Source organism: Xenia sp. Carnegie-2017, unplaced genomic scaffold (genome assembly GCF_021976095.1).
Source record: "Xenia sp. Carnegie-2017 unplaced genomic scaffold, XeniaSp_v1 HiC_scaffold_20, whole genome shotgun sequence".
NCBI classification, from domain to species: domain Eukaryota; kingdom Metazoa; phylum Cnidaria; class Anthozoa; order Malacalcyonacea; family Xeniidae; genus Xenia; species Xenia sp. Carnegie-2017.
The window spans coordinates 14,239,874-14,256,407 of NW_025813483.1; the positions used below are offsets into that span (position 1 = coordinate 14,239,874).

Below are 16,534 nucleotides of genomic sequence, written 5' to 3' on the forward strand. Positions count from 1 at the left end.
TTGTATATCATTATGAAATTTTGAAGATGTTGATGACTTTAATACAAACAAAACTTTTTACTAATGCAATAGGCGCAATTATACACTTCAACAACTATAATGAAACCATTTTGCATTACGTAATCGCAGGTTCCACGGAGCTGGAAGACTTTGATGTAACATGCTTGAACAAGTAGATGAAGCAACAAACGTACGAGTGGAGCAAGGTGCTCATTACAATAAATTGGACAAATGATAAGTATTTTATTATTTTTTATAAATTGTATGATAGTATGTAATAGTAGTAAAATAATTATAAAGAAAGATAGCTAATAATGAAATTTTTAGTAACAGATTTCACTTAAATTTGTAATACCACCAAGACTAAATGCCAGGGCCTATATACCCAGGTAAAATAAAAATCTCTCTCACTATCGATCATTAATGTTAAGGTGGTCAATACTTCATATGCAGTGTAACATATACTAAAGACTACGTCAAGTACAAATGATCACATTTGATTCAAAACTATACATTTTTCACTGAATCGTGTACATCAATATGTGTTCGTCTCCTCATCTCAATTAAGCTGGTTGCAGCAGGGAAATATTCTCCTAACGCGGCAAATTCATTATTTCTTTATAGGAAGTTCAACTAAAATCTTTCAAGGCCACGAAAAGTTAGATCACATTCATCTTTAACGATTTGGATAAAATTGAAATACGATTGAAATATTCTACAAAACTTCATCTATCTTGTTCGCGATATTTCTTGACGAATTTCTATAAAATTTATAAGTTAAAAGTTGGGCACAAAATTTCAAACTTACGGACTAAAATTTAAAGTTGGACACAAAAGTACAAACTTGGGCACAAAAGTTCAAAGTTGGGCACAAAATACTCGAGAAAAAGAACAGATAAGAGATATACCTTGAATGATTTCGTTTTTAACCGCTTCTAAATCTTTTCTAAATTCTGCAAGGATTTCCTAAACACGAGTTAAAACAGTTAAATTCGAGTTACTATTTAATAATCTAGTCAAACTGGAATAAAGTGAAACACTGAGGCAAAGTATGATGTTTTGCCTTAAAAGGGCTCATGACACACAATTCTACAAAGTTTTTTGTATTGCTAAGCCTTTTCAGTAGAATTAAGTTCATTACTTCTTTCTAGAGATATTTAAGCTTGTTCAGTGACAAATAGTAACGTTTTAATCATATCATCAATTTTCGTCAACGTCAAAATATTTTATTCACCACAATAGTTTATTGAATAAATGTCGCGATGTTACAGACGTTTTTGCCTACGTCGTATTTAAATGTTCTTTGGATTACAATAACAAAATTATGCTGTTAAATTTGGAGGTATAAGCGCTTAAAAAGTCATGATCTGCACATCAGTTGGTCAGCAGCCTTTTGGTGTCAAAACGTACATGCATGAGTAATGCCATTCAAAGAAAACGTACTAACTAATATGTTGAACACCTAGATTTTTCAACATTTATAAAGTTGCCGTCGCTTACCATCTTTAATTCTTGCAATTGAAGTGAGCTAACAGCGTTCGTTTTACTAAAACAAAACAAAACAAAACAAAAACAAGGTAGCTACATGTACAGCAATAGATTTCTACGAAAGAAATAGGATTTTTGATATTATTTACCTGTCCTGTCTAATGGATGAAGTCTTACTTAGATTAGATAGATTAGATGGTAACTTATTGGAGTTCAATGGTTTCGAGACTGCAGGTAGAATGTAAAAAAAAATAATAGATTATTGGCGATTGACTCTTTAGGGGAGGGTAGAGGCGCATATCATAGTATTAATAAAGTTACCTGAAGATATTTTTTCAGGCCTTGAATCGACATTTGGCACATGATTTCTCGTGGGTCCGGAATCATCTCCTCCTTTTGCTTTCCTACATCGGAATAAAGCATACCAACTCTCGCCGTTTCTTTCAAATTTCAAAATATTTGAAGAGTTCCAACAAACCTCGCTGCCAATTTACGCTGCATTTCGGCCATCATATCACCACCAAACGGTCCACTTGCCTTAGGTTCAACCTTTGGCTGTTCCTGAAAGAAAGAAAAGAGAAAATGAAACCATAGCTCATCAAACACATAACACTCATTTGAATTTACGACGTCGAAAGGCTCACCTGGGCTTTTTTCAATTTGGACTCTTCAATTTGTTGTTTAAGAGAGACACCTCCCCCACCTGAAGATGGAGGAGGAGGTGGAGGCGGAGGAGCAGGAACACCTCCCCCACCTAAGGTAGGAGCTGGGGGAGCTGCTGGTATAGATCGTCCAGAAGGAGGTTGTGGCGGGCTGGGTGGAGCAGCTGGTGCTGCAGGAGCAGCTGGTGGAGTGGGAACAACTGGTGGTGAAGAATTAACTGGTTGCGTTGGTACAACAGAAGGTGTTGGCGCAACAGGAGGTGTTGGCGCAACAGGAGGTGTTGGTGCAACTGGTGCAGCAGCTGAAACAAATATATAAAGACACTATATCGGCATTATCCTTTGGTAATACAGCTTACTTGGACAACTACAGAATATAAGACATGCAAAAAGGTGTAACACGTCAGGGAACATTAAATGAAATTCAACCGATATTTTACAGCAACTATTTTCACTTTGGCGTTTGGATAGTTTATAATAAGAATCTGCTCTGGTTAAACGTCGAAAGACGTAAAGATAAACAAATTACTTATCATTGATCGAGAAGATCATTAGGCTTACCAGGAGTTGACGGAGCAATCGATATGGAAGTGCTGACAGTTTTTGGCTTCTAAACAAGAAAGGCCAATTTTTAACACTTTAAAAATGAAAGAGGATTTTTTTGACCACAATTGCTGTCCATTCAGCCAAATATTCTGTGGTTGTATGTGTAGTATGTCAGAACCAAAAGCAGCTATGAATTTTTCAGGGGAAAATACAACAGCCCAACATATATCTTTCAGTATGATAAATAACGAAACACATACAAAATACGGGAAAAAAAACAAAACTTCACTTTCAATAAAAATGTCAACTTATCCTTGATCTTAACAAAAGTTTTATGTTGGGCAATCGCATTGCTTCTAAAAACTAAGAAGCATATTTTGTTTAAAGTTTTGCACAAAACTTCAATAATCCTTTTTAGAACAGAAACATTCTCGACCGAAAACTTAAAGATTTAAATAACCATGAAAATCCAATATAGAAAAAATTACTTATTATATTTCAGCCAAAATCCCCCCTCGTCAACATTTCTCTTAGCGGTTGACACAAAATAGTCCCTTCTACCTCAGGTTCTTTCGGTGATTCATCGACTTTTGTTTCGTTCTGTAATGAGTGATTACGACTTTGCCAGTTCTTTGGGGTACTCTGAGGGATATACTGTTGAGTATGAGATCGCTGTGGTGGCGCTGTTGTAGATATAACAAATATCGCATATTTTAGATAAAGGGGTGAATGTTAAAATAATAAACAAACATTGGACAAAGTAGGAGATTGGCTATATTAAGTACAAACTAAAATTAACGTAGGATAATGGCTATGCACAAGCTCACCATGGAATTCATAACGATAATCGTCTGGCGCAGTTTATATTAAATATTCAGCGATTGCAAGAAAGCCTGAGAAAACTTATGAAATAACTGTGAAAAATAATTTAACTTACACTTAACATCATTACCAACACGAGAGATGGAAACAAATGAAGTCATTTTGTAATTATATCACATTCAAATCTCAAATGTTGTCGAGCACTTTTATGCAATAAGAGACAGACTTCTGATAGAATTGCGACGCGTGAATTTTGGAATACAATACTAAAGATAGCGGAGGTGAATCTACTCTACTCGTGTTTCAATAAATGCATACACGATATCAGAGAAATTATCCATATTTGGACGATGGATGAGCAGAGTTATTTTTTAATGTAATCAATTTGCGTCAATCAACAGTGCTTAAATGCACGAAGCGACCTAGATAACCCGAAAATTTGGTCGTGATTTGTAAAGTTTGCCTCATGCCCGCCGTCTGTAGCGTAATTTTGTGCATTTACGTCACTGACGTCAGAATCCCGGATGAGTCAGAGATAAGCTCTTTGTTTAATATTTGAGTGTTCCTTTGTAACTGCTCGAATGAGTTTCAAGTTCTTTAGTGGATCAATGTTTGTGTTTGGGCAGGGACCGCACAGCATTTCAGCAATTTCTTTCTGGGGGAGGGGGGTAAAATTATTCATGACTCCTTTTCTCCTCATAAGTAAGTTTGAATGAGAAATATTGGGGTGGGTGGTATCGCCCCTTCTTTACAATTCCAGTGTAAAGCAATCAAACACAATATGTCATATCTCACATACAAATTATTACAAATTATTACTAAATCATTAATCTGGTTTATAACAATGTAGTCAAGAATCAATTTCGGAAATAAGTTATTAGTCCACCAAACTGCTGTCAGCACACAGTAATTTCTTTGGTTGTAATTTGCTATAACTTTCTTTTTGAATAGTTTTTGCGAAAAATAGCTCAGAATAACACAAAATGACATTTCCATCACAAATAAAAAATACAATCAGTTTCAAAACCATATGGTATCAATAAAATTTTGCCTGCATTAAGCATGCATAAAATTTTACCTGAATTTACAGCACTTAACGCCTCATCTATGGCTTCTTTGAACTGACTTGCATCATCTTTGCTTTGAAAGTTTAAGCCATAAACCTGCCCTTGGTCACGCCATTGGTGAAATGTTGATGTTGCTACATTATACTTCATGTTACGAATTATGGAGCAATTTATTAGAACCTACATCAAAACAAAATATTATAGCTTATATTTATGGCTTATTTCTTATGAGGTTTGAAATGTACAAAAAAACCACACAAAGAAAAAACAAATTGAAAACAAAGCAAAAATATGCGATAAAAAAATGATGAACAAGAATTTTCTCAAGTTTCCAAAAGGAAGTACAAATTCTTACCGCTTGATCTGATGAACTGCGTCCAACAATTCTATATGTGTTATTACCCTCATGATGATACACTTGGACATAGGACATGCTTCGAGCATTTTCAGCTTGTTCCCATACTTTCTTGTCATTATTATACAACATCACAGATGCTCTTGACTTAACCATAGACACTTCACTATATACAATAAACCATGGTAATTATTGCTTAAACATAAACTACGGAGGCAGCAGACAGCCTATCTTGGACCAGCAATTGGCCAAAAGACCGCTCTCATGAAAAGATGAAATCCATGATGAAATTAGGAGGGAAAATGTCAGCATGGGAAATCAGATTTTAAAATTTACCAAGAGAAAGCTCATTTTCCATGGCTTTGCCAGAATCCCCTAGAAAGGCTCACAACTTCAACTGGTGTTCAAAATTATGGCCCAAAAAAACATTAGGTGGGACTATGCCACTGCATTGTGACATGGCTAATATTTGAGAAATTCTTATATATTACATACTTGCTATTACAGACTTGACAGTTAGCAAATCACACAAGCAAAATAAATTTTGTGGTCTCTCTTAGCACTGGGAAACATGAAATTTGCTCAAAAACACTACTTAAGAGTTAACTTAGTAATTACACTATGTGAGGGCAGTTAGTACATTAAGGTTTCTAAATGCGCCGGCAAGATCTTCCCTATGCAAGCATTCCAGTCTGGCTTGCTAATTAAAAATACTAATTATTCATCAACAAAACCACCCTACACTTTTGTAAAAGTATGGTAATTCCTTAGATTTTACATGCTCACTAATACATTCAACACCTGCAATTACCACGACTACCAATGCTTATTCCCTATTGCTCACAATCATTGTATTATTGACATAACAGTACGTTGATGTTTTAACTATTTCTTAGCAATTGCATGCACACTTATTTATTTATCAATCATTTCCAATTGGAATGACCATTACCACTAATAATCAAATATTCCCAACAATCATTTTAGAAATACACAGTGTGTAATATCAGAGTTCATAAAACTAATAACTGCCCTAACAATTGAATAAAGGAATGTTTAAATTAGAATGGCAATATCAAGGAGCATGATGCTATATTGATTATGTAAAGTAGAAACAACATGGTAGGACAATAAAGGATAAATACTAACAAATTTAAAAATGTTTAAAATTATATCCATATCAGTAATATGATGCCTTAACATGAACAAACTTGTATGTTTACAATGCGGAGAGAATGTTGTCATGTATTGATCCATATTACAATGTTTGATGTATAAACATATGTTTATAAGTGTTGGCAAGCCCTGACATATTGCGTTTAAACTGCCAGATATTTCTTATCAATATTTCACGACCTAACCAAACATCGCATCATATTGTTGTCAAAATTGCTTTCTGTAATATTTACGATTTCCTCCAAGTCAAACAAAAGTGTCACAGCGTGACAGCACTGAAATATTTTCTATATTCACGAAGAATTGTTTTAATCAATCGATAATATGATAACAGAGATAAAATTTTCCATATAATCGAAAGTGTTATGATTGTCTATGAGAAATTTAACCCTTCCGGAATCAGAATGTGTGTAAAATGCCAAAATCTGCCAAAATTTCGCTAATTTCGGACAAAGAGCGAACGGGACATTAGGAATACCCATCCAATATGAACATTGACAAAGTATTGAGTCTATTTATGATCTTGCAAATATATTTCATCATTTTCTATTTATATTGAAAAAAGCCAATTGACAATATTTCTAACACGATGTCATGTACATAGTGTCAAAATAAAATTATAAATTTTATTGTGCAATAAATGTGACTTCATACTAAGGAAAACAGAAACGTTGTTATTCAAACTTGCAGAATGTTTTAACGGACAAGAATGAATAAATAATACCACTGTTAATTAAGGTCTCTGATAATGCGAATATTTGTGAATAGTCTAAAAAAATACCTCATTTTGAAGAGATTTTATATGACTATTTGGGCCTCTTGTAATCCACTTCCGCAAGCTGTCTGACTATAATTTGACGACTGCCCGCTGTTTGTTCTTTCTTGATGAAATATGGTGTCTGTTTTTCTTCGAAGACACTACTGACGATATCAATTTAAGCTTTTAACAAATAGTATGAAGTCTGGTATTCCTAAATTGTGACTTCCTTTGACAAATGTCGAATGTCGAACGTCTTGTTCACTGCTAGGCGTTTATCACCGGACGGATGTAGTAGCTTGTAAAGAATTAATAAATAATCAGGGGGGGAGGTGGGTGAGTACAATATAATAAAACAAGCGAAAGGAACTATTGCTACGGGCCAATTGACAGATGTATTGTCTATAGAGAAAAACTGCGTTTCATGATACATTCATTAGTGCATGTAAGTTGTGTTTGAAAAAAACGACAACAAGAGGTCAATTTTTATCTTGTTCTCAACAATAAAACTCGGTCAAAGGCGATGTAGCGATTGAACTCCTGTAGAGTATAGTGATCAGTGGAACTGTCGTTTACACCGCGTTCTTGTGAATTATAAAAATTCACATGGATCAATTAATCCTCATCTCAATAAAATCTACCGGGTAAATGTGCCACTTCAGATCACTTGCTAAAGATATTATGGGTTTATTTATTTTTGAACTGGAGGATTGGAGTGTACTTGTAGCACGATCAGTTCTTCAGAAAAAAAACATTTTGTCATTTTGATATACGCTATCAGAAGTTCCAAAAGACATCCCCACTTCTTATGTGTATATTTAAAAATTTACTAAATTACTAATATATTTAACAAGAATTAAATTTATGATATAAAGACGTGAAGTCACGCAATTCAATGTAAAAAGTGCAAGATGGTTTTTAAATAAATGGCTTTTAAACATATTTTCAAAACAAAGCCTGATACTTTGCAGTCCTCTGTTAGATCACAAAAAAACTTAGATACAAACATAAATATTATGTTAAAAATTTATTAAAAATTACTTAAACATTGAAGGTCATTTTTTGTGCAGTATATATATCTTTCATTCAAAATTGCAAATGATATTTCTGCTTGAACTGTTGAACCTTTTTCATTCATGCAAATGGTGATATCTCTGCCCTGAAAATTGTTTTTTGGTTATATTTCTGTCTTAAACAGACTTTATTCAACATTTTTTGACGTGATAGTTTTGTCTTGAATATTTCTCTCTGGGTAGCGGTCTGTATAACGATCTGGGTAACGGTCTGTATAACGATCTGGGTAGCGGTCTGTATAACGATCTAGGTAACGGTCTGTATAACGATCTGGGTAGTGGTCTGTATAACAATCTGGGTAACGGTCTGTATAACGATCTGGGTAGCGGTCTGTATAACGATCTAGGTAACGGTCTGTATAACGATCTGGGTAGCGGTCTGTATAACGATCTGGGTAACGGTCTGTATAACGATCTGGGTAACAGTCTGTATAACGATCTGGGTAACGGTCTGTATAACGATCTGGGTAACGGTCTGTATAACGATCTGGGTAACAGTCTGTATAACGATCTGGGTAACGGTCTGTATAACGATCTGGGTAACAGTCTGTATAACGATCTGGGTAACGGTCTGTATAACGATCTGGGTAACGGTCTGTATAACGATCTGGGTAACGGTCTGTGTAATGATCTGGGTAGCGGTCTGCACCTCGATAAGTTGGACCTCGATAACTCTCTGGCCCTCGATAGCTATCTGAAGCACGATAGCTGTTACCTCTACGATGAATTGAATCATGGTTGCTTGTTCTTGGTGTTGGTAGGCGCCTTGAGTGACAGTGAAAAATTTGATGTCATAAAATAACTTTCGTAAACTTCATGTAAAATCTCAACAAGTTGTAAGACCCTACATGTAACGCCGATCATCATGTTTTCGTCTTTTTGGACAGTCACGGGCCCTGAAATATAGTGGCAAATTGTTTGGCAGCAATTCAGAGAAACCATAATAAGAATCATGGTTCATACCAATGACCATCTCGTCCACACTCAAAACATTCATTTTCACCAGCATTTGGCTTCCCCTTGCTTTTAGCATGCTACAATCAGAGATGCAATGACCAAAAAAAAAATAAAAATCATCTTCGAACATCTCCTAGGACTACTCTTATTTAATACCTGAACTTGAATATGTACACCCATGAATTGAGAGTCATCTAACTTCTGCACAGCTTTTAGCGCATCTTCAGCATGTTCATAATGCTATTAAAAATAAGCTAATTTAGCCACCACTATCCGCCGTCTCTTCACAATAACATAACATTCAAGACATGTGGGAGGCACAATATAAGGCATTAAGCACCCAGGTTGTTTAACTGAATGGTCTCAAGGCTCTCAACAACTCGACCCTTTGGATTTCACTCACCAAAACTGCGAAGCACGTCGCGTTTCTCAAGTTTACCATATTTTTTCAAACAATGCCGAGAGCTCAGAACGTTTGCAATCTTCGGGTAAATTACCAAAGTAAAGTTTGGTTGGTGGGGGACCATCGAGTCGACTAGAGCGAGACTTGCAGCTGAACTTGCGTCATCATCATTTTCCTCAGTACCACTGTCGTTATGATTGTTCTCTTCGTCAGACATAGCGCTTTTCCCTTTTCATCCAATACAATAATTTATATTCATCCCTACAACTAACGGCGCAGTCACAGTGGCAAAGTGGTAGCAAACCTGTTCGGATTTGGACCTCGTTAGTCAAGAGTCACATGGAAAATGTCAGGGGGGGAGAATACATCAATGATTGTAATAGTCACCGTCGTTTCATTCGTGGCAGGACAAGACTGCTCTTTGCTATGACAAACTATGTCATTTCTCGCTGACCATGCAAGCAATGGTTTTATCAATAGAAAATCAACAAACAAGCAGATGCTCACCATGTCAACTAAGCTGTATGAAAAACAATGACACTGTGCTAGTACAAATGAACTGTACAAACTCTATCAAATGAGTAGGAGATGATAGAAATTTAGAAAACGTGTTGAAATCACATTCAACAAATAGCATAGTTTTTGCTAAAATATAAGGAACAATTATTTTTCATAAAGCAGTAGTTCTATACTTCTACATTACTCATTTTATGTATAATACTAATGACATATTACATGCAACTTTAACCTCTATAGAAAGTAATTTTGTTTTGGGTGGTTTATCTTCTCCTTGTTAAAACTATCCAAAAAGCCAAGCAGCACCACCACCAACTGCTGAACCAATAGCTCCAAGCCCTGCTGAAGTTGCAGCACCAATACCAGCAGCACCAGCTGATTGAAGTACTGCAACTGCAGAGCCAGCAGCAACCCCACCACCACCGGATATTGCTGCAGATGACATCATTGAAGCAGCTAAAGATCCAGCAGCTATACCACCAGATGTAAAACCAATACCAGCAATAGCAAATGGAGCAGCTACAACAAGACCTACACCACCAGCTACCGCTGCAACAGGTACTGTCCAACTACAAAAACACTGAGAAATTAGACATATAAAAGTAAAAATTTCTTTCTATAGGACTAAGAAAACTTTATTAATCCTACACTAGGGCGGACTGAAAAGTTTGTAGTGCACACCTGAGATCTCAGGCAACTTTGAGAAAACATTGTTTTATACACACATATTTCAAATCTTGGGTGTGCAGTTTATCGGTAATATGATGCCTTAACATGAACAAACTTGTATGTTTACAATGCGAAGAGAATGTTGTCATGTATTGATCTATATTACAATGTTTCATGTATAAACATATGTTTATAAGTGTTGGCAAGCCCTTACATATTGCGTTTAAACTGCCAGATATTTCTTATCAATACTTCACGACCTAACCAAACATCGCAATCACATTGTTGTCAAAATTGCTTTCTGTAATATTTATGATTTCCTCCGAGCCAAACTTAAGTGTCACAGCGTGACAGCACTGAAATATTTTCTATATTCACGAGGAATTGTTTTAATCAATCGATAATATGATAACAGAGATAAAATTTTCCATATAATCGAAAGTGTTATGATTGTTTATAAGAAATTTAACCCTTCCGGAATCAGAATGTGTGTAAAATGGCAAAATCTGCCAAAATTTCGCTAATTTCGGACAAAGAGCGAACAGGACATTAGGAATACCCATCCAATACGAACATTGACTAAGTATTGAGTCTATTTATGATCTTGCAAAAATAATTCATCATTTTCTATTTATGTTGAAAAAAACCAAATGATAATATTTCTAACTCGATGTCATGTACTCGATGTGATGCATTTTGTCAAAATAAAATTATAAATTTTATTGTGCAATAAATTTGACTTCATACTGAGGAAAACAGAAACGTTGTTATTCAAACTTGCAGAACGTTTTAATGGAGAAGAATGAATAAATAATACCACTGTTAATTAAGGTCTATGATAATGCGAATATTTGAGAATAGTCTAAAAAAAATACCTCATTTTGAAGAGATTTTATTTGACTATTTGCGTTTCTTGTTATCCTTCTCCGCAAGTTGTCTGACTGTAATGAGATATTTACCGGTTGCCAGTCTCCATTAAATTAGCGCGGTTTTTTCAAGGCATTCTGGGATCGCCAGGGGGCAAACATTTCTTCAAAAATATATCTGTGATAGTGATATTTACGAGAATTCTCAATTTAAAGCACTTATTTCCATTATAATGGTTATTTGTTGCCAGTTGGGACAAAAGAACTAAAAGTATGTGGAGACGGCAATTGCTTTTATCGAGTAGTTGCGTTGGCTATAAACGGTGAAAGCGACGAAAACTTTGCTCACATTCGAGAAATGTGTAACGATGTTTTGATACAAAATCCAGCTACTTTTCGACCGTATTTATTTCGATACGAATCGATGGAAAAGCATCTGGAGCAAAGCATTATGTCCGCTACGTGGGAGAAACTGTGGATATGTACGCTTGTGCCACCGCCTTGCAGCATGAAATTTGTGTTTATGCTATGCTTGAGCAGAAATGGTTTTATTTCACTCCTCGCCTGGTGAATACTGTGGTTCAAGGACACTTGAAATTAAATGCCCTCTAACATGCAAGAATATGCATCACAAATCTTCATTTTTCTCAGCAGCTATTTGTGGGAAACCTAATGATAGTGGAAAGAAAGTGTTGAACAGGAACCATTTGTATTGCTTTAAAGTCCAAATGGGTATGGCTATGAGCCAAATCGACAAATGTGATTTTATTGTATTTACAGAAAAAGTAATTGATATTGTAGAAATACCATTTCATGCTGACTTCTAGAGTGACATTGTTTGTTTTTTTTAAAAATTTTTCAAAAAGGCGATGTAGAGATTGAACTCCTGTAGAGTATAGTGATCAGTGGAACTGTCGTTTACACAGCGTTCTTGTGGATTATGAAATTCACATGGATCATTTAATCCTCATCTCAATAAAATCTAGCGGGTAAATGTGCTACTTAAGATCACTTACTAAAGATATTATGTGTTTATTTATTTTTGAACTGGAGCATTGGAGTGTACTTGTAGCACGATCAGTTCTTCAGAAAGAAATACATTTTGTCATTTTGATATACGTCAGTGTGCGAATTAGTTGAGAAAAAACGATGTGCAATTTTTTTGACAAAAGTGTTTCTTTGGAGACATAATCAAATCGATATTACGTTAATTTTTATATAGCGCTAATTGCTAAATTAATATTTTCAAACGTGAACAAATTCATATGATTCACGACAGTGTTTTTCGTTAAAACCGCTGATTTTTGCACATCGTTTGAAAAAAGTGATGTGCAGTTGTTCTCATTTTAGCTAAAACGATGTGCAAATTGCACATTGCACACCGTTAATTCGCACACTGTATACGTTATCAGAAGTTCAAAAAGACATCCCAACTTCTTATGTGTATATTAGTAAATTTACTAAATTATTAATATATTTAACAAGAATTAAATTTATGATATAAAGACGTGAAGTCACGCAATTCAATGTAAAAAGTGCAAGGTGGTTTTTAAATAAATGGCTTTTAAACATATTTTCAAAACAAAGCCTGATACTTTGCAGTCCTCTGTTAGATCACAAAAAAACTTAGATACAAACATAAATATTATGTTAAAAATACATTAAAAATTACTTAAACATTGAAGGTCATTTTTTGTGCAGTATATATATCTTTCATTCAAAATTGCAAATGATATTTCTGCTTGAACAGTTGAACCTTTTTCATTCATGCAAATGATGATATCTCTGCCCTGAACATTGTTTTTGGTGATATTTCTGTCGTAAACAGATTTCATTCAACATCTTTTGAGGTGATAGTTTTGTCTTGAATATTTCTCTTTCATCATGTAACATTCCTGTCTTGAATATCTTTGACTTTCATTCAACATTTCCACAATTTCATTCTTTTACACAGGACAATTTCATATTTTCTCATGTAGTCTCCTTAAGTTTTTGTCACAAAAAATGTTTAAAATAGGATATCATTTTGAAAGCCACTCAAAGCACCAGAGCTATATTTACCATAGATGTGTCAGACTTCATGTTATTTGATTTTCATGTTCAAAAACTTGATGGTTTAGTCCACAAACTTTATGTTCAACCTATAAAGAAAAAATGCATGACTAAGAAACTTCATAAGGTAGAGATAGGTTTTACAAATCCCTGTAAGGTGAGAATAATTTGAGATGAGTGATCTATAGACATCAAGTATGTGTTGATTCCTTGCGCCTTATGACATCGTCCGCATCACACGCAAAGAAATTCCTTCAGATAAGTATCTTCACTCAAATAACCACTGTACAAAGATTTTAATCATCTTGTATTCATTTGTTGCACTGCATCCTTCCCACTCTCGGTAATGAACAGACATTGGATATGATTCGATATCTTTGACAGCTATAGAAAACTTCACACATGACGAATAAACCGATAAGCGTATCAACAACATGGGAACCGTTTCCGAGATTTCTTTACCTCTGTGGAAGACCTACGTCCGTTTAAGATAGCCTACCGATACTTGTCACTTCGTATTCTTTAATCTTTTATCCAGGTCAATCATTTCTTGATAAATCATAACAAACTACAACACTTGCAGTTTGCAATGCCACATATGTTAACAATATTATGGTCGCCATTCCGAATGAGAAGGTTCTTCACAACATTTTAAGGTGAATTGTATTGTATTGGTAGTAATATGACACAAGCCTTTGTAGTCTTTGTAAAAGTAGCTTGTCTAGCTATGGATTGCATTTAAAATAGTTGTAAAAGATAAAAAAGGGAACTATGTTTTGTACATAATGTTCTGTTCCATGTGATGACTAAGATATGTAGATATTTTCACTCGACTCATAATACTTCATCTTACCGTCTTGGTGGGTATCCATAGTTACCATGGTAAGACCTGTAAGACAGAAATTCAACAGTGTCAAGCTATATACCATATTGATCATGAATTTATCAAGTTAAAACCTGGGTGGAGGTGATCGACTTCTCATTCGTCTTCCACCATAACCATATGGAGTATAACGAGGTGGGCCAAAATAACGATCACTATAATAACCATCACCATAATAACCAACTCGATACCTATCCCTATAAACATCTCTGTAGCTATCATGGAAATCTCGGTACCCTCTTTCAGGGTAATGGTTTGGGTATCGATCTGGGTATCGGTCTGGATAACGATCTGGGTACCGGTCTGTATAACGATCTGGGTAATGGTCTGCACCTTGATAAGTTGGACCTCGATAACTCTCTGGCCCTCGATAGCTATCTGAAGCACGATAGCTGTTACCTCCACGATGAATTGAATCATGGTTGCTTGCTCTTGGTGTTGGTAGACGCCTTGAGTGACAGTGAAAAATTTGATGTCATAAAATAACTTTCATAAACTTCATGTAAAATCTCAACAAGTTGTAAGACCCTACATGTAATCATCATCATGTTTCGCCTTTTGGACAGTCACGGGCCCTGAAATATAGTGGCAAATTGTTTGGCAGGAATTCAGAGAAACCATAATAAGAATCATGGTTCATACCAATGACCATCTCGTCCACACTCAAAACATTCATTTTCACCAGCATTTGGCTTCCCCTTGCTTTTAGCATGCTACAATCAGAGATGCAATGACCAAAAAAAAAATAAAAATCATCTTCGAACATCTCCTAGGACTACTATTATTTAATACCTGAACTTGAATATGTACACCCATGAATTGAGAGTCATCTAACTTCTGTACAGCTTTTAGCGCATCTTCAGCATGTTCATAATGCTATTAAAAATAAGCTAATTTAGCCACCACTATCCGCCGTCTCTTCACAATAACATAACATTCAAGACATGTGGGAGGCACAATAAAAAGCAATAAGTACCCAGGTTGTTTAACTGAATGGTCTCAAAGCTCTCAATAACACGATCCTTTGGATTTCACTCACCACAAACGCAAAACTGCGAAGCACGTCGCATTTCTCAAGTTTACCATATTTTTCAAACAATGCCGAGAGCTCAGAACGTTTGCAATCTTCGGGTAAATTACCAACGTAAAGTTTGGTTGGTGGGGGACCATCGAGTCGACTAGAGCGAGACTTAGAAGGTCTTGGGGAGGCAGATTTCTCTTTCTCTTCTTCACTTTTTGAGGCTGAACTTGCGTCATCATCATTTTCCTCAGTACCACTGTCGTTATGATTGTTCTCTTCGTCAGACATAGCACTTTTCCCTTTTCATCCAATACAATAACTTTTATTCATCCCGACAACTAACGGCGCAGTCACATTGGCAAAGTGGTAGCAAACAAACCTGTTCGCATTTGGACCTCGTTAGTCAAGAGTCACATGGAAAATGTCAAGGGGGAATACATCAATGATTGTGATAGTTACCGTCGTTTCATTCGTGGCAGGACAAGACTGCTCTTTGCTATGACAAACTATGTCATTTGTCGCTGACCATGCAAGCATTGGTTATAACAATAGAAAATCAACAAACAAGCAGATGCTCACCATGTCAACTAAGCTGTATGAAAAACAATGACACTGTGCTAGTACAAATGAACTGTACAAACTCTATCAAATGAGTAGGAGATGATAGAAATTTAGAAAACGTGTTGAAATCACATTCAACAAATAGCATAGTTTTTGCTAAAATATAAGGAATATTTATTTTTCATAAAGCAGTAGTTCCATACTTTTATATTACTCTTTTTATGTATAATATTAATGACATTACATGCAACTTTAACCTCTATAGGAAGTAATTTTGTTTAGGGATGAAAAATAAACTTTATCATCTTCATCATCTTCATCATGCTGTTTAGGAGATTTATTTGACTCATGATTATCCGAGGAAGATTTAGCATTATCAGGGGGTGACTTGGGATTATCATTGGGTGACTTAGGATCATCAGGGGGTGACTTAGGATGGGGTGACTTGGGATTATCATCAGGGGTGACTTGGGATTAGTGACTTAGGATCATCAGTGGTTCATGTTCTCTTCATAAAACTTTCCTGCCAGCCAAGTAGCACCACCACCAACTACCCCACCAATAGCTCCAAGCCCTCCTGAAGTTGCAGCACCACCAGCAGCACCAGCTGATTGAAGTATTGCAACTGCAGAGCCAGCAGCAACTCCACCACCATTGGCT

General features: G+C 35.6%; 2 protein-coding genes across 7 annotated transcripts; both read right to left on the reverse strand.

The window, feature by feature from the left end:
- Positions 1–223: 223 nt before the first annotated feature.
- Positions 224–7,166, reverse strand: LOC124441957 (vasodilator-stimulated phosphoprotein-like). 2 transcript variants are annotated; one of them, XM_046992437.1, is made up of 12 exons: positions 6,898–7,166; positions 4,941–5,106; positions 4,597–4,765; positions 3,258–3,379; positions 2,712–2,760; positions 2,133–2,452; positions 1,967–2,049; positions 1,810–1,892; positions 1,638–1,716; positions 1,501–1,546; positions 909–966; positions 224–761 (listed from the first exon to the last, which is right to left on the reverse strand). In XM_046992437.1, exons 1-12 carry the CDS (start codon positions 6,900–6,902, stop codon positions 730–732), a joined length of 1,212 nt encoding a protein of 403 aa, XP_046848393.1. In that variant the 5' UTR covers positions 6,903–7,166; the 3' UTR covers positions 224–729. The 2 variants fall into 2 exon arrangements, with proteins under 2 accessions (XP_046848393.1, XP_046848394.1); XM_046992438.1 differs by lacking the exons at positions 4,597–4,765; positions 4,941–5,106; positions 6,898–7,166 and adding an exon at positions 3,634–3,926.
- A 505-nt stretch (positions 7,167–7,671) lies between these two features.
- On the reverse strand, positions 7,672–14,754 carry LOC124441267 (glycine-rich RNA-binding protein RZ1C-like). 5 transcript variants are annotated; one of them, XM_046991718.1, is made up of 6 exons: positions 14,367–14,754; positions 13,650–14,298; positions 9,060–9,143; positions 8,910–8,980; positions 8,795–8,842; positions 7,672–8,711 (listed from the first exon to the last, which is right to left on the reverse strand). In XM_046991718.1, exons 3-6 carry the CDS (start codon positions 9,081–9,083, stop codon positions 8,075–8,077), a joined length of 780 nt encoding a protein of 259 aa, XP_046847674.1. In that variant the 5' UTR covers positions 9,084–9,143; positions 13,650–14,298; positions 14,367–14,754; the 3' UTR covers positions 7,672–8,074. The 5 variants fall into 5 exon arrangements, 3 of the variants coding, with proteins under 3 accessions (XP_046847674.1, XP_046847673.1, XP_046847675.1); XM_046991717.1 differs by having other exon boundaries at positions 8,795–8,980; XM_046991719.1 differs by lacking the exons at positions 13,650–14,298; positions 14,367–14,754 and adding an exon at positions 9,307–9,406 and having other exon boundaries at positions 9,060–9,157.
- Positions 14,755–16,534: the final 1,780 nt, after the last annotated feature.